Source organism: Podarcis raffonei, chromosome 10 (genome assembly GCF_027172205.1).
Source record: "Podarcis raffonei isolate rPodRaf1 chromosome 10, rPodRaf1.pri, whole genome shotgun sequence".
In the NCBI taxonomy this organism is placed as follows: domain Eukaryota; kingdom Metazoa; phylum Chordata; class Lepidosauria; order Squamata; family Lacertidae; genus Podarcis; species Podarcis raffonei.
This window is the reverse complement of record NC_070611.1, coordinates 61,233,291-61,254,877: the sequence shown is the minus strand read 5'-3', so window position 1 is coordinate 61,254,877 and position 21,587 is coordinate 61,233,291. Positions and strand designations below refer to the sequence as shown.

Here is a 21,587-nt window from a genome sequence, read left to right as displayed (position 1 = left end):
GCTATTGCTCAATTAGATATGTCACTCTTTTTTTCCTGACTTCGTTGGGTGAAAATCTATTCAGATAAGAAAAGTTTTAGAAAGCCCAAACAAATAGTTGCATGGTTTCTCTTCTGCAGAGAAAATATAGGAGATTTTGAGTGTTTTCTTTCAAGCAGAAGGGAACAAAATGCCTTTTAAGTAATCAAGCCCCACCGTGAGAATTAAAAATACCTTTTCTATATGTTCCTGTCTCAAAGCAAAGCGATACTAAATACATACAAGGAAGTTCAGGTAGGAACAGCAAATGATTAAAACAATGTCCCCTGGGCTGCAACTCAACCAGAGAGGACATAGATAAAGTAGCCAGGAAAGGAGATGAAATACAAATAGGGATGCCGTGCGGTGTCCAAATGAGAAACATGACTTTAAAAGGGGCTGCATCATTAGCGATTCCATCACCGGACTGTGCAATGGAGTCTCGGTTGTTTACTCCAGTGGTTCTTAAACTAAGGCCCAGGGCAGTGGGAGCTGGTGTCTATGTGGACTGATAGGGCAGAAGGCAGGGAACCCAAACAGTAGGTGAAGCTAGAGCTGGCAGGCCATGCTCCCCACTGGACTGGTTGTAAGTAAGAAAAGCAGAAAGAGATTGGTGGGACTGTGTCCCATTCACCCAAATGGACCAGTCTTCACTGATGGAGGGACTGCATGTTACCTTCAGTGCACCTCCCCACCAGCTGGTCCCTAAAATTGCAAGGAAAGCAGCAGTGGAAATTCCTGAAGAGCCTGGTGTCCCTTTAGGTCCAGCCACACTATAATCATATACAGTGGTACCTAGGGTTACATACGCTTCAGTTTACAGACTCCGCTAACCCAGAAATATTAACTCAGGTTAAGAACTTTGCTTCAGGATGAGAACAGAAATCGTGCGGCGGCAGCGGCGGCAGTGGGAGGCCCCATTAGTTAAAGTGGTGCTTCAGGTTAAGAACAATTACAGGTTAAGAACAGACCTCCAGAACGAATTACCGCATTTTTTGCTCTATAAGACTCACTTTTCCCCTCCTGAAAAGTAAGGGGAAATGTGTGTGCATCTTATGGAGCAAATGCAGGCTGCGCAGCTATCCCAGAAGCCAGAACAGCAAGAGGGATTGCTGCTTTCACTGTGCAGCGATCCCTCTTGCTGTTCTGGCTTCTGAGATTCAGAATTTTTTCTCTCTTGTTTTCCTCCTCCAAAAACTAGGTGTGTCTTGTGGTCTGGTGCATTTTATAGAGTGAAAAATATGGTAAGTTCTTAACCCGAGGTACCACTATATCACTTTTATGGCAGGTTAGAGTGTTCCCTGGGTTTCTCAGCAACTCTGCATTCCCAAGACAGTCACTGGCAACGTCCCCTGATGTGGAAAGACTACAGATAATAGATGGGAGCCTTGTGGTTCACCAAATGATCATAAGATCATAGAATTGCACAGTTGCAAGGGGTGGCTAATCCAACCCAATCCAATGATGTTGGAGCACAACTCCCATCATCCCCCACCATTGCTCATGCCAGCGGGGCATGATGGAAGTTGGTGTCTGAGACCATCTGGAGAACCACGGGTTCTCCATCCCTGCTATAAGGGCTGGGACTATGCCTGGGTGACATGTCCAATTCCCAGATTCACATTCCAGCCTTGTGCCTCCAGACTTTAGACTTCTGGCCTCCTGGCTCTCGGTCAGCTGCTTAAGCTGCTTGTCCAAAAGAAATCCGGTTTAACTATGCCCTGTATGAAGAAGTACTTCCTTGTCCTCATTCGTCACACATTCAGCTTCACAGAGTGCCCTAGCTTCTTGTACTGTGAAAGGAGGAGAAAAACTTCTCTCGATCAGGAAAAACCAACACCTCTTTTGCTGTGCACAAAACAAGTTTGGAAGGAATGCCTCCCCTCCCCGAAGGAAAAGAAAAGCCAAAGAGGGACATCTAGTGGTGGTTCCAAATCATTTGTATGAACAAAAAACAGCATTTTAGCTGGCCTGGGTGGGGGTGCCTCACTTCCTTCCACGTCTATGAATAATAAAATACAATAACATGCAATATTTGAACACGGTGATAATGAAAGCTAACAATGACAAATTAATGAGTCAACTTAACACCACATGTGGAGCGGGGGTGGGGTGGGGGAGAAGGATTTGTGGCTGCTATTTGGACTCATATTGTGGCTATTTCTGTAGCCGTGCTCAGTAGACAAATGATTTAGAATAGATTAAGCAAAATTTGAGGTACTGTATGAAAACCAGACAGGAGGTCCAACAAACTAAATATTTCCCATTTATTTGTTTAGTATTACCTCCAAGAAGCCCAAGGCAAAGTACAAAGCGCTCTTTATTTTATCCTGACAACAGTTCTGTGAGGAAGGTGAGCTCACCCAGAGAGCTTCATGGCTAATGAGGATTTGAAGCGTCTCTCAGGTCCCAGTCTGTCTGATATTTTTTATATATATATGCAGCACTTGCACATTTATTTCTATGCATGTCAATCTTATCAAACATTTATGCCCTTTTTTAAAGCTACAAAATTGGAGGCAGCAATGTATTGGCGATGGCACAGGCAGCAGCCAGTAGCTCCCTCCATAGTGCAATGAAAACCTTGCACCATGCAGATCTTTTGAGACTTTTCACTGAAATTTTTTTCCTCATTAATTGGTGGGAAATAGTCGGGGGGGGCAGGCAGGCAGGAGCAGGAGAAATTATTGACACAACACTAATTAAAATAAAGGGGAATAATAATAATAATTTATTTATACCCCACCCATCTGGCTGAGTTTCCCCAGCTACTCTGGGCGGCTCCCAATCGAGTGTTAAAAACAATGCAGCATAGGTGAAAGGTGGTGTAAAAAAAAAAGTTGAAGCCTACTGAATCATTCACTGCAACTGTATCTGTTGAAGGGGAATACATGGCCTGCTGTTTCTGTTCCTTGGCCTCCCCAGGTCTGAGATGATTCCACGGGAGGGTTGTGTAACTTAAGTAAGTTCCCCATTCTGATATTGCAACCTGCAGACTAGTCTCCCTGTCCCAAGAAGAGTCTGAAAACAAATGACCCTGTTCTGGAAAGCTCCCCTTCTTCCCTACAGACCTTCCCTAAGCGTTAAGGTCAACCACCTCCTTCAGAAGTACTCTGTTTTAACCATTTTTAATTCCAAATTTTAAATTGTTGCAACCCACCCTGGGACCTACTGGTGAAGGTGGGTTAATAAATTTACCGTGTATATGACTATGTTTTTTTCCTTTAAAATGATGTCAAAAATGTGGGGGCATTTTATACACGGAGGCCATCTCCCCCCATTTTCTTAAATTGGAGTCCCCAAAAATAGAGGGCGTCTTATACATGGGGTGTCTTATAGACTGTAAAATACGGTATTTATTCATAATAATTCTGAAGTTCAGTAGGCTTGCCCTTGTATGCTTCGTCAATGAGCAGCTACCTGCACAACTGGAAGAATACGGTGTAACATTTATGTGCAATAATGCCTGGAATAGCTGTTGGACACACATCAAGTCTGGTCAGCAATTGGATTTGCATAATGAAGGGTCTCATAATACCAGCTCTATTTTTATAGGCAAAGAAATTGCTTCAAAGACTTTATGGCTGAAACTCTGGTAGAAGACACTCAGAACATTCTTTTCTCTTAAGTGATACGGTAGGCTAAGAAAATCCTGCTCCCTGTGTTTATTTCAGCGCTTGGTTACAAACACCTATTTGCATCAAAGTCTCCTTTACAACAAGGCTTGGCGTTGCTTTGCAATATCTTATTATTAAGGTAAATAACCTTCCAAGAACTCCCTGATTTGAATCTCTTATTCTTTGTGACATCCTATTTGCTGACTGCAGTTACAGAAGCCAAGAGAACGAAAATAGCCCCCCAAATGCAAAGACTTTCCCCCCTTTTTTTGCTGTTGTCTTTATTATTTATGCTTCAAAAAGATACATCCCAAAATAGCATCTGTAGAAAATTACCATACATACATGCCGTCAATAGAGTTGTTACACATTAACAAATCCTAAAGCTTGTACAAGTCATTCTAATCATTCTGAGGTTGAGATAGTGTGCGAAAGAGAAAGGAGAAGAAAGATTATCTGCGGGCATAAAAAAAGTTGTTCACAGTACCCGGAATCAGCTACCATATACTGTAACAAAACAAAAAACCACCCTATAGAATGCAGCAACCTTGCAGCTTATATTACCATATTTTTTGCTCTATAAGACTCACTTTTTCCCCTCCTAAAAAGTAAAGGGAAATGTGTGTGCGTCTTATGGAGCGAATGCAGGCTGCGCAGCTATCCCAGAAGCCAGAACAGCAAGAGGGATTGCTGCTTTCGCTGTGCAGCGATCCCTCTTGCTGTTCTGGCTTCTGAGATTCAGAATATTTTTTTTCTTGTTTTCCTCCTCCAAAAACTAGGTGCGTCTTGTGGTCTGGTGCGTCTTATAGAGCGAAAAATACGGTATGTTGACAACATTGCCCAGAATGCTGACTGGTGTTCAAGGAATGATGACTTGAGTCAAACCTCTCAAAATGGGCAGCTGAACAGGCAAATTCTTTTTACCAATTTATAACCACTAGGACAACCTTTTGTGATGACCTCAAGGCATAGATCTACACAGACGGAACTTATAAAATGGGTTTGATGTGCATTCATCAGCTTGGGCATAATGCGCTCGACAAACGTGGGCTTGAGCTCTGCTAGATGGTTGTAGCGAAGGAGTGATGTGGAGCATGGGGTGGAGGGCATGTGTTGTATCCATCAGGAACCCTGTTTGCCCAATAAGATCCGCAAGCAAAGAACATAAGAAGAACCTGCTGGATCAGGCCAATGGCCCATTCAGGGCAGCCTCCTGTTCTCATAGAAGCCAACCAAACGCTTGTGGGAAACCTGGAAGCAGGATCTGAACACAAGAGCCTTTCCCCTGTGGTTTCCAGCAACTGGTATCCAGATCCATTGTTGCTTCCAAATCTCAAGACCTGTTACTGTGTGTAACAAGTGCCGAATTGTTTCTCCTCTGCTGCTACATCTAATTTTACATATCATGCTTCACATTTGTACATTTGTTGCAGAGGCACTGCATTTAAGGCTCATCCACAGTCCTATTTGACCTGCTGCTTCCCCCCAGGAGAAACTCTCTGTTTACTGCTGAACCGGAGCAAATATCAATTGGTTTGCAGTGGTAAACAGTGGGTTTTCCCGGGGAAAGAAGCAGGCCAAACAAAAAACCTCTCGCAACCATGCCAAGAAAGTACTGTATGGGACAAGCAGAAGTGTGGACAACTGAAAACATAAAATGATTTGCAAGTAGGAAAACATGAATATTCTGTCATTATTTTGTAGCAGACCTGAGCAGGGCCTTCATCGTATCATGGTGAGCTGTCCTACGATTCATGGAGGACTTACAGTGTGGCCGTTGGCTCCTGGTAGTCCCTAAATCTTCCCCTCTTCACCATGCCTGGTGTCCTCTAAATGCTTTGGGCGACAGCTCCCATCACCCTTGACCGTTGGCTACACTTGCTGATGGGAGATGTAGTTCAAAACGTACACTGAATTAATTTCTGGGGAATCTGGAGCTGGAGGAACAAGACCACCACAAAAGTATGCCCATGACTGGGACAACTCAACTGTGTGAACAAACTTAAATATGGCCTTGCTGGACCAGACCAAGTATCCATCCATCCCCTGTTTCTGTTCCAACATTGGCCAACCAAAGTCATCTAGACATTCAGAAGCAGGACATAACAATGCAAGATATTCTTCCTTTCGGTTCCTAGCTTCTGATATTCCAAAGTAAATGCAGGTTTTTACATTTACATGTGAGCTCACCTACCTTATGACCCCATACACATAAAAATTGGTGAACTAAAGCAATGGTCGTACAGCTGACGAGGCAATGGTCTGAGCTTTGTTAGAGAGGGGTGTGTGGTTCAGTGGTAGAGTACCTGCCTGCATGCAGAAAGTCTTGGGTTCAATCCCTGGCATCTCCAACTAGCTAGAAAAGACTCCTGCAAGACCTTGGGCAGCCACTGCTAGACAATGTACATGGGGGACCACATCGCCTAATATGAACTGACCCAAGCCCTGAGATCATCATCTTTGGCCCTTCTCAGTGTGCCTCCTCCATAAGAGGCCCAGATGGTGGCAAACAAGAAAGGGCCTTTTCTGCAGTGGCTCCCCATTAGTGGAATGCTCTTCCCAGGGAGGCTCGCCTGGTGTCTTCATTACATGGGCACCAGGCGAAAACGTTCCTCTAATATTCTACAGCCTTTTAAATGTGTAGGGTTTCAGGCAAAGATCCTTCCCCATTAAGTGTTTTCTGCTTTTATCCTTTGTATGCCAGGGGTTGAACATCAGACCTTCTCCATGTAAACCAGAAGAGCAAGCACATTTCCCTGGAAGACTTATGAATCTTCCCCTGTAATGTGCATCTGCAGGAAAGCGTATGGTTTTGTTCTCACATTAACTGAGGAAGGGTGGGGTGGGGAATAACCTCCTGTCCTCCAGTAGACTCAAACTCCCATGAGTCCATGCCAGGACAGGACAGTGGTCATGGATGATGGGAATTGTGGTCCAACAATGTCAGGTGGATCACAAGTTCCCCAACCCTGCCCTAGAATATGCCCTGGGATGCTCTGTCATGCATTGGGGAGTTCTGTAGCAGGCAGGTTGCGGTGGCTGGGCAGGGAGGGCGGGGGTTGTCCCTAGGCAGAAGTGGAAAAGATGCCCCAAAGGCAAAAATCTGAAAACTACCATAGAATGGCCATTATGGTGGTAACAAGGGCAGGCTTCTGTTCTATAACAGATTCAGGCCATTCCACAGAAGCTGGAATACCATTGAAAAGGTCACAAACAAGCCAACCCCAAAACCCAGACCCCTGCAGGGCTGCGGAAGGGGCACCAGGTAGGCAATGCTGTGGAAGAGTCGAGCCGCAGTAAATAGTCTGTAGTGAATCAAGGCTGTGGTTTCAGAAACGCCCGTGAAAGAATAGAAGAATGCAATGAAGAGGTATGGAATGATGTTCTCAAGGTCATTGAGATGGAGTCTGGGGAAAGAAGGAAAGTATGAGTCAGCGTTAAAGGAGCTCTTCTGGCTGTTTGCTACCAATCAAAGCAACTCCGTAGATGATGTGTAGCCAACATAGCACCGTCCAGATGTTTCTGATCCACAACAGTCATCATCCCTGATCACTGGTCAGGCTGCCTTCAGCTGATGGAAGCTGTAGCTCAACAACATCTGGAGGGCAGCATGTTGGGTACCTCAACATAAACCAATCACCAAATGCACCCATTGTGATGGCCTGGGAGTCTGATTCAGAGGCTGAAACAGAAGGCCAGGAGAGGCGGGTCACCTGTGGGCCGGGACCGCCCCTGGCCTCAGAGAAGATAAAGGCCAGTCAGCCTGGTCCCAGGTTGCGGGAGCAAACTGTGCTGGTCCCGGGGGGGGGGGAGGTTACCGTCAGGCGTGGTCAGAGTCCGGTCCTGGGTCACGGGTCTAGAGACAGTCCACACAGGGCGAAGCGGGATCCAAAGCAAGAAGCCGGGCGGGGTCAGGAACTCCAGAAGAACAGGACTGGGTGCTGGCAGAAGCAGGTTTCCAGCGACGTGGCTCCCGCAACCTGGGACCGGGCTGACTGGCCTTTATCTTCTCTGAGACCAGGGGCGGTCCCGGCCCACAGGTGACCCTCCTGGCCTTAAGGTGAGCACTCTTCCTGAGAGAACCCAGTTCCCTCCGCCTCTGCCCTGAGCCTCTGCAGCTCAGGAGAGGCTGAAGGGTTACTGGACCCAGGGGGAGGCTTACCTTCCCCTGACAGGCCTATAGGCAATGGGTCCTCAATCACCTCCGGAGCCAGAGTGGATCCATTTGGTGTCTGCTCCTGAGGACCCAGCACAGGTGCAGGCGCTTCCGATTCAAGGCCCTGCCCCAGCTCAGCCGGCCCTGGACGCAGGGACTCCTGTGCAGGCTGGGATTCCTCTGGTTCAGCCTCTGAATCAGACTCCCAGGCCATCACACCCATTTTTTGAGTGCAAGGATTTGCAGTAGAACTTTGCCGCTCCCCTTTCTGCATCTTCCCAAAATCTGCTTTGGGAGCCCCAGAATAGATTTAAGGGGTACACAGGGAGAGGTTCTGTGGAGCAAGTGTAAATCCCTGCACTGATGGATACAGAATACCCACAACGGATACAATGCACGCTACATCTTCAACATATGTAAATTGTTACTTCATGCAACTTTTTCCTTCTTCTGAAGAGCAGGATAGAAAGCTTTCAAGTAAAACCAATAAAATAATCTTGTTTTCGTAAAAGTCCCCTCGGCTACCTTCGCACGCGCTCCACATCCGGATCAGTCCTGAGAGCCTTTTTTCCAGCCTCTCCTTTACCCAATGCAGCCACATCTTCAGGGTTGGCGAATGCCTATTCGAGGGCATGAGGAATAAATGCATTATTGTTGTTAGGTCCCGCAACATTTAAAACAACTTACAACTACAAAACTAGGGTGATCTCTGAGCTGCGCCCCCCTGCTCCAAAAAGAGGCATTTGAGAAGCACCCCCTGGCCAGCCCCAAAGGCACCAGTTGCCTGAGGAGCTTGTACCCAGGGCTGCTGCAACAAATAGCTGTGCAAGCCTTTGGGAGGCAGAGACGCAAGGGGGCATTATAAGAAGGAAGGAAGGAAAAAGGGACAGAGGTCAGTTTTGCCCGCGGCCCCCCTGACCATCATTCATGGCACCCCAGGGTTGAAAAACCACTGCTTTAAATGTATGGTGTGAATGAACCATAAATAAAGATTTTGAGAGCTCTGTGTGCAGAATATCAGCCAGTTTCCAAGAAACAGTTCTGGATCCTGTCCCTCTGCAGAGAGCAACAGACCATCTTCCTCTCCGATCACATTAGTGGGTTTCCGCCACCATTGGGCTTTCCGTTTCCAAACACATATATTTTCTCACCTGCTTCTTCAATCTTAAGTATCCTGTTAGAGGGCTCAACAGCATCATTTTTAGGATGATAATGACCGCATAAAAAGTGTAGGCCCTCAGCACGTCCACGTCTACTATTTCATTAAGTTTAGTCATTTTGGCCTGTATCCTCTGGAGACCTGGGATGGAAATTGAGAGCGAGAATGTTATTTAACATTACATTCATGATGTGACATCAGCATTCCCGACATGTGAAACGAAGCGCGAGGGTACAACTATGGGGTGGGTGTCGACAAGGTAGGGCTTGCAGGCAGAAATCCAGGGCCTCGCTCAGCAGAATAGGAACAAGCAGTAAGCCATCGCATCATTGGTCCAGCTAGCTCAATACTCTCCACACTGGCAGCAAATCTCCAGGGCTTCAAGCAGGAGTCCTTTTCCAGCCCTACCTAGAGACAGATGGTACCTGGGACCTTCTACGTGCAGAGGAGATGCTCTACCGCTGAGCTATAGCCCTTCTACTTTTACTGAATAAGGAGAGTGCCCAAACTAAGCAGGACTGTAGTTTGCAGCAAGTGAGGTCATTTTATCTTGTTAAAATAATTTATATACCACAATTTATCAGGCAATCGGCACTGAATGCTCTGTCTCATAAGACCAGGGCCCTGCAGGATCTGATTTCTTTCCACAGGGCCTGTAAGACAGAGTTGTTCCGCCTGGCCTTTGGCTTGGAATCAACTTGATCCCCTCCCCCTCTTTCTTTTTTCCTTTCTCCTTCTGTGATGGAACTCCTATTTGGGGACTTCCCTGGCTTTTTTCTCGCCCACGTAGAACCAGTCTGGATAGTTGGCCTTGGTGAAGATTTGACGTTTTCATCCCCCCAAAAGTTTTTTATTTGAGTTTCTACTAAAATGAGGCTGTATTTTAATGTTGTATTTTAATCTTGTTTTTAAGTTGTATTTTAATTTTTTATTCCTGGTGTTAGCCGCCCTGAGCCTGGTCTTGGCTGGGGAGGGCAGGGTATAAATAAAAATTATTATTATTACTATTATTATTATTATTATGTGTGTTTTTGTCACACGGGAGTGGACTGTGACACCGATCACTCCCTGGTGGTGAGCAAGATACATCTCTAGGCAAAGAGGGTCCATAGCCCAAAGCAGAAAGTGTGGTCTCCAATCAGCTACAGCTGGGTGGTATCTGGTTTTCAGCATCGTGATATATCAGCAGCTAAATACCACGATATGCTGATGTAGCACAGTGTCTGGAATGTATCTCAGTTGCTGCTGCTTCCTTGCCTTAGGGGAGGATGAAGCAGCCCAGATACATTGCTCAGCGCTACAGTGAGCAAGCCCCGATACCTCTCCAGCTGTCATGCAAGCCGGAAGGGGCACTGAGGCTTAGAAGAACTGCTCAGCTGGGGGGTGGGAAGCCTCCAGCCCCTCACCTGAGTGAGCCCCGTACTGCTCCAGTTTGAGCAAGCTGGAGGAGCAGGGAGCTTCCTCAAAGGCACAGGCAAGCAGATGGGGCCCAAGAAAGTGCTCGCCCAGAACCTTCTTAGGTTCTGTCTACCTGCCTGCCTGCGCCGTTGCTGTCTGAAGGCAATTCGAGCTGGCGCAATGTATTGCCAGCTCAAATAGTCTGAAACTGGTATTACAATCTGAACACCAGGCAATTTATCAATATATTGCCCAGCTCTAAAATCTACACTGCCAGAAGAGTCATAGAATTGTAGTGTTGAAAGGTTCATCTTGTCCAACCCTCTGCAATGCAGGAATATGCAGCTGCCCCATATTGGGGATCGAACCTGCAACCTTAGCATCATCAGCACCACACTCTAACCAAGAGTCATACCTCAGCCGTGTGAATACTTCTCTCATTCCATTGAACAAGCTCTACTGAACTGCCCCAGAGCTAGTGTCAAAGCAAGGTGGAACTACACCAAAGAGGCGACCTACAACACAGCTATTGTTAGGATTATTATCTATCCGAGCTGTTCCAGCGAGTGGTACTATTGTACTATGTTTTGTATACATTATGTGAGTGTCTGAGAGAACGTGAGACAGGAAGTCTGAGTACTTTTGGAAGTTAGTTTCACTTCTGTATGTGATGCAGTTCTGTACTGGTGTTCAAAGAGCACAGATGTACTGATGGAGTCTCTGTATTATAAGACTGTAAATAAAGTGGTTTAGAACTACTGATTGAGTCTTTCTTCTGCTATGATAAGCCAGAAGACTAGCGTGCTCTTCTGAGGAGAGAGGGGTCGCTTATTACCGGTCTCTCTAGACTGAGGGAGATGGGAGATTTACGGCCATAGAGGACTACCGGAGAGACACCCCGAAGACTTGGGAAGTTGGCGGCCTTCTCGGGCATGTTTCTAACAGCTATGTCCTTCTTCAGCAGCAGATCCTAGACTGGTTTGAGGCTGGCATAAAGGACACAGAAGCTGTACGCAGGCTCCCTCAGCCAATAAAGCGAGATGAGCAGCGCAACCCCAGAGTCGGCCATGACTGGACTAATGGTCAGGGGTCCCTTTACCTTTACCTAAAGGACATGGAGCCTGCTATTGTCACATAGCGCAAGGCTCTTGTGAGCTACAAGTGTGCACTCTGTGAAAAGACACTTGCTACACTGAGAAAGGCGAGGAGCGATGCCCAGTGGATTGCCAGACGATGTGCCAATGACTACTGCCTAAAGCTGTGTCTATAGCATCCAACTCGTTGCTGACAGTGGCAATACTCGCAGAACAGTTGCAAAAGCCTTTGGACCAACAGTCAGGAAAACTGTGCCACTGAAAACCTTTTCTGGAGAGATCATCACAGACAACAACAAGCAGATGAAGTAATGGGCAGAGCACTATGAAGAACTGCAGATGCTGCAACCTCCCAAAAGTTTGACTTCAGTTTGACTTCACCCCAAAAGACGCACTCCTCCACTGTCTCCAGCGACAGGTGGATGCCAATAATGTAATCTTAAAAGCAGCGCTGGTGGCATTGTGGTCTAAACCACTGAACCTTGGGCTAGCCGATCAAAAGGTCGGTGGTTCGAATCCCCATGACGGGGTGAGCTCCTGTTGCTTGGTCCTTGCTCCTGCCAACCTAGCAGTTTGAAAGCACGCCAAAAGTGCAAGTAGATAAATAGGTACCGCTCCGACGGGAAGGTAAACGGCATTTCCATGCACTGCTCTGGTTTCGGTGTTCCATTGCGCCAGAAGTGGCTTAGTCATGCTGGCAAACCTGAACCAGAAAAACTGTCTGTGGACAAATGCTGGCTCCCTCGGTCTGTAAAGCGAGATGAGCACCACAACCCCAGAGTCGTTCGCAACCGGACTTAACTGCCAGGGGTCCTTTACCTTTACCTTTAAAGTTAAAGGGACCCCTGACCATTAGGTCCAGTCATGACCGACTCTGGGGTTACGGCGCTCATCTCGCTTTATTGGCCGAGGGAGCCGGCGTACAGCTTCCGGGTCATGTGGCCAGCATGACTAAGCTGCTTCTGGCGAACCAGAGCAGCACACGGAAATGCCATTTACCTTCCCGCCGGACCTTTACCTTAAAAGCAGCGCAGCAGCGACTCTCATAAAGGGACCCTGCATTTCTGGATTTGCCACTACACTACTCCTTGAAGGACTTTGTTCAGTCCCTGGCAGGGTCTGATGTTTCCCATCCCTGAAATAAACATTCCAATACACAATATACTCTCACGTTTAGACTTCCCTGCTCCTCCTCCTCTCCCCTTTCTGTAAGGTGAGAAATGGATGTTTGGAAGGGAGGGAAGAGTGCAGGCAGGAACAAACTGCTTGGAGCTCTGGTAATCAAAACCCAACTTAGATTGATCCTTGAGGGAGAACTTAAAACAACAGGTTTTACCACATAGCAACAGCAAAGCAGAAGAAGAATGAACTTTGAGGTGAACAACTGAGCCACTGGCGTGGGCGTGGGGAGTAACCTTTGTGTTGCAGGTTTTTGGCAGGAATGCTTTGGAGAGATCACACCTCCTGGGATAATGTTGCACCAGCAACAAGGTGAGAGGTCAATGTCTGTGCCCAAGATTGCAATGACTATGCTATATGCTAGTGTGCATTGCAAAACAGTGAGAAACCAGGGCAGTTTGCCACTGCATCCCCACACGCTGTATTTGCCTGCATAGGAATGTGCTTCTGTGCAGTTACTTGCATAGCACATCCTTGCAAATGCACCTGTTCATTCACTAATGGCCACAGGGGCCGAGGCAGCCTTTCAGACTAGCAAAAAACTTTTTTATCTGCCAGTTTCTCCAAGCAACTGCAGGGGAGTTGCACTGGCAGCAGTTCCAGAAGAAGTGAGGCACGGGGGAGGATAGGCCAAATAATTTGCATTTAGTTGGGCTTGATTGAAGTGTGCTTATAAAAATAAGTGCAATTCACTCAATCCTACTCGCATCAAAAAGTGGAGAGATTTCTCCTTCTCCCCCCCTCCCCCTCCTGCAAATATATCTGAAATAGACACAAAAAAGATTAACTGCATTTGCTGTTCAAAGCAATTCGTTTTGAAAGAAAGTAATGAGTCCTTAAGCACTTCATAAGTCAATCATTTGCTACTATGCAGAGATGTGGATTATTATATTTTAATAACCAATGGCAGGCATCTTGAATATATCCACATTTTTTAAATAAAAAACAACACCCACTACCTGGTCTACGGACATTTCAAGTGGGAGAACCTGTCTTATCTTATCAGTGCCAAGAGGGAAAGTTTAGTAAAGGAACTTGAAGAACCAGAAACATTTGGCAGTTGATAAAATTAGCCCCTCTGTTTCCAATGTACATATGTGAGTGTCATCACTTAGGTAGCTAGGGATGGCTGGGGCCCATAGAGGCTGGTAGGGTGAAAGACAGGGAGGCTGACAGTAGGGGGAGCCAGAGCCACTGACAGGCAGAGCCAACTGATTCTAGAACTCTATTCCAAGTTTTACAGGCATTAAGGAACAGGAATCCGACAGCCCCTGGGCTGGCTGTAAGTAACAAGGCAGGCAGGTGGGAGCTGGGGAGGCTGTGGTCCACTTGCCCTGATAGATCAGCTTCTACTCTTTGTAGCCAACATGGCACCAGGCAGGCAGACTAGGGACATGTCTGCAGCCTTGGGGAAAACCAAGGTTTACAAAACATGTGATGGAAGGAGGCAACCCTAACATGGAATGGAAGGTAAAAACAGCCCCAGGAAGGAACATGCACAGTGACTACAGGATGCTGAGATTTTTGGTAGGGGTGAGGAGGATGAAAAGCAGGGCGAGAGCAGGGTACAATATCCTGGAGGAGTACATGTCCAACTTGCTGGAACATTGAGGAGGTGTACACCACGCTGCAACATTATGTTGCAGTTCCCCCTTGCAGATAGAAAATCAGAGCAGAAAATAAATAAATGCCTGCAGATGCTGAAGAAATTACCTGCTTGAATCTTTGCTTTCTAGAACCCCACAGGGAAACACAGAGGAGCAGCGGCTCCTCTTGTTCAAGAAGGCTAATTTTCATTGGTGGAAAACCTGTGTCAGTGAGGCAAGAGGAAGTTCACATGACTAAAGGCTCCTCCACCCAAGAATTAAAAACTCGCCTGCACTAGCAAGCCACATTCTCCCTGCTGATTTTGTATGTGCAGGGATTATATATATATCTGTATCACGGAGCATTCAGTCATGTGACTTGCAGTCTGGCATTTTCCCTCTCACATAGTGGTTTGCCTTCTCAGTAAAACCAGGGCCTGTGTTCCTCTAGCTTCAGGTAAATCCCATACTTAAAATAATAAATCTATAATAATAACAACACTCTTCAAAAACTGGGAAGTTAAGATGGGCAACTGCATTAACTAAATAAATTAGGAAAGCCCAGAAATAAATTGTGCAACTGGAGACCTAGAAATGCTTTAGTGGCTCCACTAGCACCTATTCACATGCTCTCTCGCTCACCAACCTCTCCCCTGCTTCTTGGTCTAGCAAACCATAAGGTGATATTTTCCTCGAGAGAGAGTGAGCATGCTAAGTTTGGCAATGTAGAAAATGTAGGCGGTGAGGCCAATGAGATGATTTTAGATTTCATTCCAAGATCCCAAAAGGGCCTGAACATTTCCGGTATGTATTGCACCTGCCCTGTCAAATGCTACAGACATCAGCTCAGGAGAAGGCCACAGTGAGTTCTGTGGGACTTACTCCTAGGCAAGCATATGTCTGTCTCTCTACCCGTCTATCTATCCGGTTGCAACTTCAGTCTCCCCACCTCCAACTTCCCACACTGGTCTGTGAACCAGAAAGCCTTTGTCAGAAGTTGCACAAGCAAAACACAGAAAGCGAAAGCCCAGCCACGCACACTGTCCTCTTTCGTTGTTGTTGTTCCTGCAAAAAGCTTTTACTGCAAGGGAAAACGCTCTGCAAAGCGTTAAAGCCAACGCACCTTTGTCTTTTTCTGGATCCACACAACACCACCGTTTTGGGGAAGCAAGACTCTCCTGCTGCTGTTTTAATCTCTCTCCAACAGACACAGCTCCCTGCCTTTTCTGCCCACTTCACTCTCCTCCCTCAACCCTCCCCTAATGGAGTCTCCCAGCTTCTCGTGCTCTGCAGATTGCCTCACACACCCTCCAGCCCCAACAAGCTCCTTCCCTGGCCCTCCCACTTGGCTGTTGTACAGCTTTTTATAACTCACACGCACAGTCCCTTGCAATGTGCTCATTAGCCTTTGCTCTGCTTTCCCCTGCCTCCCTACTGCCCAAGGCCTCGTGCTTCGATTGCACTCCCCACACCGCCGCAGTCCTTGAACCAAAATGTGGTGAAACTAACCAGAATGCAGAAATGCTCGTCGGGTGCCTTTGAATGTGTGCAGAGGGCCTGCGTACACACCATACATTTAAAGCACATGGTGAAGAATCCTAGGATGTGGAGTTTGTCAAGGGTCCTGGAAGAGTACCTCTGCATAGGGTAAACTACGGTTCCCAGGATTCTTTCAGAGAAGCCATGTGCTTTGTGCGTCACATTCCTGCTTAAACAGGGCATCTTAGAGGAAAGAGGAAAATAACACAGGCAGCAATCATTTTTAGGCACATCCAACTGATGGATGTCTCTTCTAGGCAGGGAAATGAAGATCTCCCAGGTGAGATGTTGGGAAAAGAAAGGAAAGCTCTCCCAGGTGAGAGCTGGGAGGATCCATCACTTTCTGTGCATGACAAGTGTTGTTGTTGTTGCTGTTTAGTCGTTTAGCCGTGTCCGACTCTTCGTGACCCCATGGATCAGAGCACGCCAGGCACTCCTGTCTTCCACTGCCTCCCACAGTTTGGGCAAACTCATGCTGGTAGCTTCGAGAACAGTCCAACCATCTCGTCCTCTGTCGTCCCCTTCTCCTTGTGCCCTCCATCTTTCCCAACATCAGGGTCTTTTCCAGGGAGTCTTCTCTTCTCATGAGGTGGCCAAAGTATTGGAGTCTCAGCTTCAGGATCTGTCCTTCCAGTGAGCACTCAGGGCTGATTTCCTTCAGAATGGATAGGTTTGATCTTCTTTCAGTCTATGGTACTCTCAAGAGTCTCCTCCAGCACCATAATTCAAAAGCATCAATTCTTCAGCGATCAGCCTTCTTTATATTCCAGCTTTCACTTCCATACATCACTACTGGGAAAACCATAGCTTTTACTATATGGACCTTTGTTGGCAAGGTGATGTCTCTGCTTTTTAAGATGCTGTCTAGGTTTGTCTTTGCTTTTCTCCCAAGAAGCAGGCGTCTTTTAATTTCATGACTGTTGTCACCATCTGCAGTGATCATGGAGCCCAAGAAAGTAAAATCTCTCACTGCCTCCATTTCTTCCCCTTCGCAGGAAGTACCTTTGAGAGAGGGCTCTGTGTGTTTCTTTTCTCTTTATCCATTTTTGTTTTTATTTAGATTAGTTTCTTATTGTATTATAAAAAAGCTTTAATAGAATGTTACGGCGGGGGGAGAGAGAAAAACAGCCATTGTGTTTGTTTGGGTATTTGGTTTGTCTGGCTGTTTTGTAGTGGAGGATGAATGTTTGGCTAGTAAATTTCATGCCTAGCCGAAGGGGGCAACTAACTCACACACACAGTGGGCAAGTTAGGAGGGTGGGTTAAACACGATGGTATATCATGGCAAGAGTCTTGCTAGCACAAGGATGGAAGAATGAAGAAATCCCAACAAAAGAACAGTGGCAAGAAAAATTGATGAGCTATGCAGAACTGGCTAAATTGACATACAAACTGCGGGACAAGGACAACTGTGACTTTAAGGAAGAATGGCAACTTTTTACAAATTATCTAAAAAGACAACAAAATGAACTGGACTCCTTGGCAGGTTTTGAATAAACATACACAAATTTATTGGTTGAGAACATGATAGATAGACAACGCAAGGATATGTATAATTTTATAACATGCAGAGAATAATATGTGCAGAGAAATCAGAGAAAGGAGCTGAGGGAAGTCCCTGGCGGGGGTGGAGGGAGTGGAAGGGGGTGGGGGAAAAGGGGTGGAAATAATGTATGTGATTATATGATTTGATAATTTGTTATGTTGAAATTGCTTAATAAAAATATTTATATAAAAAAAACAGGATGGTATATCACATTTTGTTTATTTATTTTTTGCATTTATACCCCGCCTTTTCTTCCAACAAGCTCAAAGTGCTCTACATAGCTCTCCCCCTGCTCATTTAATTCCCACAACAACACTTTGAGATTTGAACCCTGCTCTCCCACGTCTGACACTCTAAAAGCCACACACAAAAAGGTTCTCACAATGTCTGTTTCTGCATCAAATGCCAGATTCTGTACTGTCCGAGCTCATACATGAAATTTACATTCAAATGCCCAGACTTTTCCAAAGGGTGGTTGAAGAATTTCCACCTTGCGCTTCCTTTTAGAAGTTAAGCAGCGACGCACGCTGCTTAGCCAGTGGTTAGAAACTCTTCTGGCATAAATGAAAATTAAGACAAGCAATTGGGGGACGATAGTTGCCCTCGAGGGGCTCGTTCTTGAAGCCTCGACTGCAGTGAATCGGCCTCCTGGCTTTAATGGGGAATCCAGAATGCAGCCTCAGCACCGCCCAGCACCATCCAGTTAAGTGAAGGAGATCTCCAAGGATTACAGACCCCAAGCTCTGCTCATGAAGATTCTCCATGGTCCTTAGGTAGGACTGCGGACAAACACGTAAAGTTAGGTCTGTGCTTTTCAAACGACTGTTTAGTGATGTATGTGAACAAACTGGGATATTAGTGGTAGTATAATATTATGAAAGAATTTTATGTAACCAATATAAACAGGTGCCAAAATGTCTTGGACCAGCTCTGGAAACATGTTTTGACCCTCAAGCTTTCCTCAGTGGTTTGTTTTACACACACACACACACACACACACACACACACAGAGAGAGAGAGAGAGAGAGAGAGAGAGAGAGAGAGAGAGAGAGAGAGATTTTGACACAAATATAAAATATGGATTTACAGGACAACCTTCAATTTAAAACCGTGTGTGTGTGAGAGAGAGAAAGAGAGACACGCACAGAGAGAGAGAATAAAGCAACTACACCAAATAATAATAGTACTTATCTGGCTTCAGAGTGCTATATATGCATATTTTTCAGCCACAACAGGCACTCAAAAGCTACAGACTGCCCACTCAGTCGTAACATCCATCCATTTATGAGTCAGCCTGGATTCCAGGAAAGTGCAGCACATTCTGATGATTCATTAGTCCTGCTAATTTTGGATGCAGGCTGCACAAGTTCTCCATCTGTGTTCTAAAATGGGAATAATAGAGCTTCTGGAATGCAGAACATGGCTTTCTTGAGATGAGCATAAGAAGAGCCTGGTGGATCTAGGGCAGCTTCCTGTTCTCACAGTGGCCAGCCAGAAATCACATGCAGGATTAGAGTACAAGCACTGGTGGACCTTGGGGTCTCAAATTTCAGGGGCACTCTGCGCGATGCCAACATTTGGTGCCTGCCACCCACCCACCTCTACCTCTGACCTTCTATTCTACACCATAGTTGCAGCACCCCCTGTGGTTGCACTCCCCTAAATCCATCTCTAGCACAAGAGCCCTCTCCCCTCTTGTGGTTTCCAGCAACTGACTTTCAGAAGAATTGCTGCCTCATCTGTGAAGATCAGTTAGAGGCAGCAAAGCTCAGATCAGTATGGCATTTGCACACCCTTCAAATGTCCCTATTTTCCAGGGACAGTTCTGGGTTTACAGAAGCTCCACCCCCATTGTTCAGCCTGGACACTGAGGTCCAGCTCCGAGGGCCTTCTGGCGGTTCCCTCCCTGCAAGAAGTGAGATTACAGGGAACCTGGCACAGGGCCTTCTCGGTAGTAGCTCCCGCCCTGTGGAATGCCCTCCCATCAGATGTCAAGGAAATAAACAACTGACTTTTAGAAGACATCAGAAAGCAGCCCTGTTTAGGGAAGTTTGTTTGCTTGTTTTGTTTTTTGTTTCGGGAAGCTTTTTAATGTTTGATGTTTCATGGTGTTTTAAATATTCTGTTGGGAGCCCCCCAGAGTGGCTGGGGAAACCCAGCCAGATGGGCAGGGTATAAGTAATAAATAATAATAATAATAATAATAATAATAATAATAATAATAATAATTCCCAGAATGCCCCATTTTTCCTTAGGATGTCCCTATTTTCATCAGAGAAATGTTGGAGGGTATGGGGTTGTGCGATCCCCCAAGTCAAGGAGATACATAACTATACAACCTTTAGAAGACATCTGAAGGCAGTCCTGTAGAGGTAAATTCTTTAATGATTTATTAAGTTTTTATATATGTCGGAAACCAGTCAGTTGGCATTCCAGTTAGATGGGTGGGGCATTATTATTATTATTATTATTATTATTATTATTATCATCATCATCATCATCATCATCATCATCCCTACTTTCATTAGAGAAATGTTGAAAGGTATGCATTTGAGGTGGATGGCATCTCTATGCTAGATTCCAGTGTACAGTGGTACCTCAGGTTAAGTACTTAATTCGTTCCGGAGGTCCGTTCTTAACCTGAAACTATTCTTAACCTGAAGCACCACTTTAGCTAATGGGGCCTCCTGCTCCTGCGGTACCTTGGGTTACATAAGCTTCAGGTTACATACGCTTCAGGTTACAGACTCCACTAACCCAGAAATAGTACCTCGGGTTAAGAACTTTGCTTCAGGATGAGAACAGAAATCGTGCTCCGGCAGCATGGCAGCAGCAGGAGGCCCCATTAGCTAAAGCGGTGCTTCAGGTTAAGAACAGGTTCAGGTTAAGAACGGACCTCCGGAATGAATTAAGTACCGGTATGTAACCCGAGGTACCACTGTACTTGCTCCTAACTGCATAAAAGTCACAGGACTGAAGGGGGCGGCAATTTGCAGCAGCCTCAGGCCTAACAGTGATCTTAGAGTCTGTCCCCAAATTCCCAATTTCTAAGGAGGTATGGATTAGCCAGGCCCATTGATGCTGCAGACATTGTCCTTGAGGGCTAAAGGCCAAGTTAACAGGAGATCTCAGCCTTCACCAAAGAGCTTGCCAATGAAGGCAGGCTTGCAGGTGCAGCACAGAGTCAACAAAACAAGGTCTTAGCGCGGATAGTCAGTTCAGGCCCAAATGTGGCCCAGAGACCAAGTCAGGCAACAGACCAAGATCGATATCAGGGAGTGTCCAGGAAAGGTACACACAGCAGAGCAAGGAACTTTGGACGCCTGCGATTATCAGCAACTGGTATTCAGAGAGATAAATACCTCTGATAGAGGAGGATGAACATAATCTTCATGGCTAGCAGCCACTGGTAACGTTTTCCTCCATGAAAAACTGCTTTGAGGGTTTTTTCTCTTTTGTTTTTTTACAATCAAGCAGTATGCTATGCTAGGACGCGGGGGGCGCTGTGGGTTAAACCACAGAGCCTAGGACTTGCCAATCAGAAGGTCGGCGGTTCGAATCCCCGCGACAGGGTGAGCTCCCGTTGCTCGGTCCCTGCTCCTGCCAACCTAGCAGTTCGAAAGCACGTCAAAGTGCAAGTAGATAAATAGGTAGCGCTCCTGCGGGAAGGTAAACGGCGTTTCCATGCGCTGCTCTGATTCGCCAGAAACAGCTTAGTCATGCTGGCCACATGACCCGGAAACTGTATGCCGGCTCCCTCGGCCAATAAAGCAAGATGAGCGCCGCAACCCCAGATTCGTCTGCGACTGGGCCTAATGGTCAGGGGTCCATTTACCTTTAGTGATGTGTGAATGTGAGACAGAATGGATGTTGGTGGGACTGGACAGCTGCAACTTCCAGGCCTTTAGCTCTGCTGTATAAATCTTTTTAATAAAAAAAAATACTCAAAAGAAATAAGTGTTCTACTGTGTTCAACAGAATAGGTTGTAGTGTATGCCTGGTCACTACCCAGTGGCATGTGGTTCCCACAGAAATTTCTCCTCTTTGCAAATGTGCTCACAGGCCTCCCCAAAGTTGGAGGCTCCCCATTTCTGTTGCCGCCACCTGTCTCACAGCGCAGGTCTAGTTGAGAAAATAACCAGGTTGAGGGGGTCTTCTTCTCCCCGACCATCACAATGATCCCTCCCCTCCCCACTCCACAATCCCTTGCTAGGCCCATTAATTAAGTAATCAGCATGACTAATCAAAATCATTTATCAAAGATTATGACGGTGGCTTTCTAATTGGATTTTAAT

At 46.2% G+C, this 21,587-nt stretch overlaps 1 protein-coding gene across 1 annotated transcript; it reads right to left on the bottom strand.

The window, feature by feature from the left end:
- Nucleotides 1-4,457: 4,457 nt before the first annotated feature.
- MGST1 (microsomal glutathione S-transferase 1) lies at nucleotides 4,458-15,562 on the bottom strand. Its single transcript, XM_053405856.1, has 4 exons — nucleotides 15,331-15,562; nucleotides 8,943-9,091; nucleotides 8,317-8,411; nucleotides 4,458-7,042 (listed from the first exon to the last, which is right to left on the bottom strand). Exons 2-4 carry the CDS (start codon nucleotides 9,066-9,068, stop codon nucleotides 6,793-6,795), a joined length of 471 nt encoding a protein of 156 aa, XP_053261831.1. The 5' UTR covers nucleotides 9,069-9,091; nucleotides 15,331-15,562; the 3' UTR covers nucleotides 4,458-6,792.
- Between the last annotated feature and the right edge of the window lie 6,025 nt (nucleotides 15,563-21,587).

Excerpts from the sequence above, each read along its gene's own strand:
- MGST1 (XM_053405856.1), bottom strand. The coding sequence starts at position 9,068 with ATGACTAAACTTAATGAAATAGTAGACGTGGACGTGCTGAGGGCCTAC. Across the intron at positions 8,412-8,942 it reads ACTTAAGATTGAAGAAGCAG|GCATTCGCCAACCCTGAAGA; the intron begins GTGAGAAAATAT and ends GCCCTCGAATAG. Across the intron at positions 7,043-8,316 it reads GATGTGGAGCGCGTGCGAAG|ACTCCATCTCAATGACCTTG; the intron begins GTAGCCGAGGGG and ends TTCTTTCCCCAG.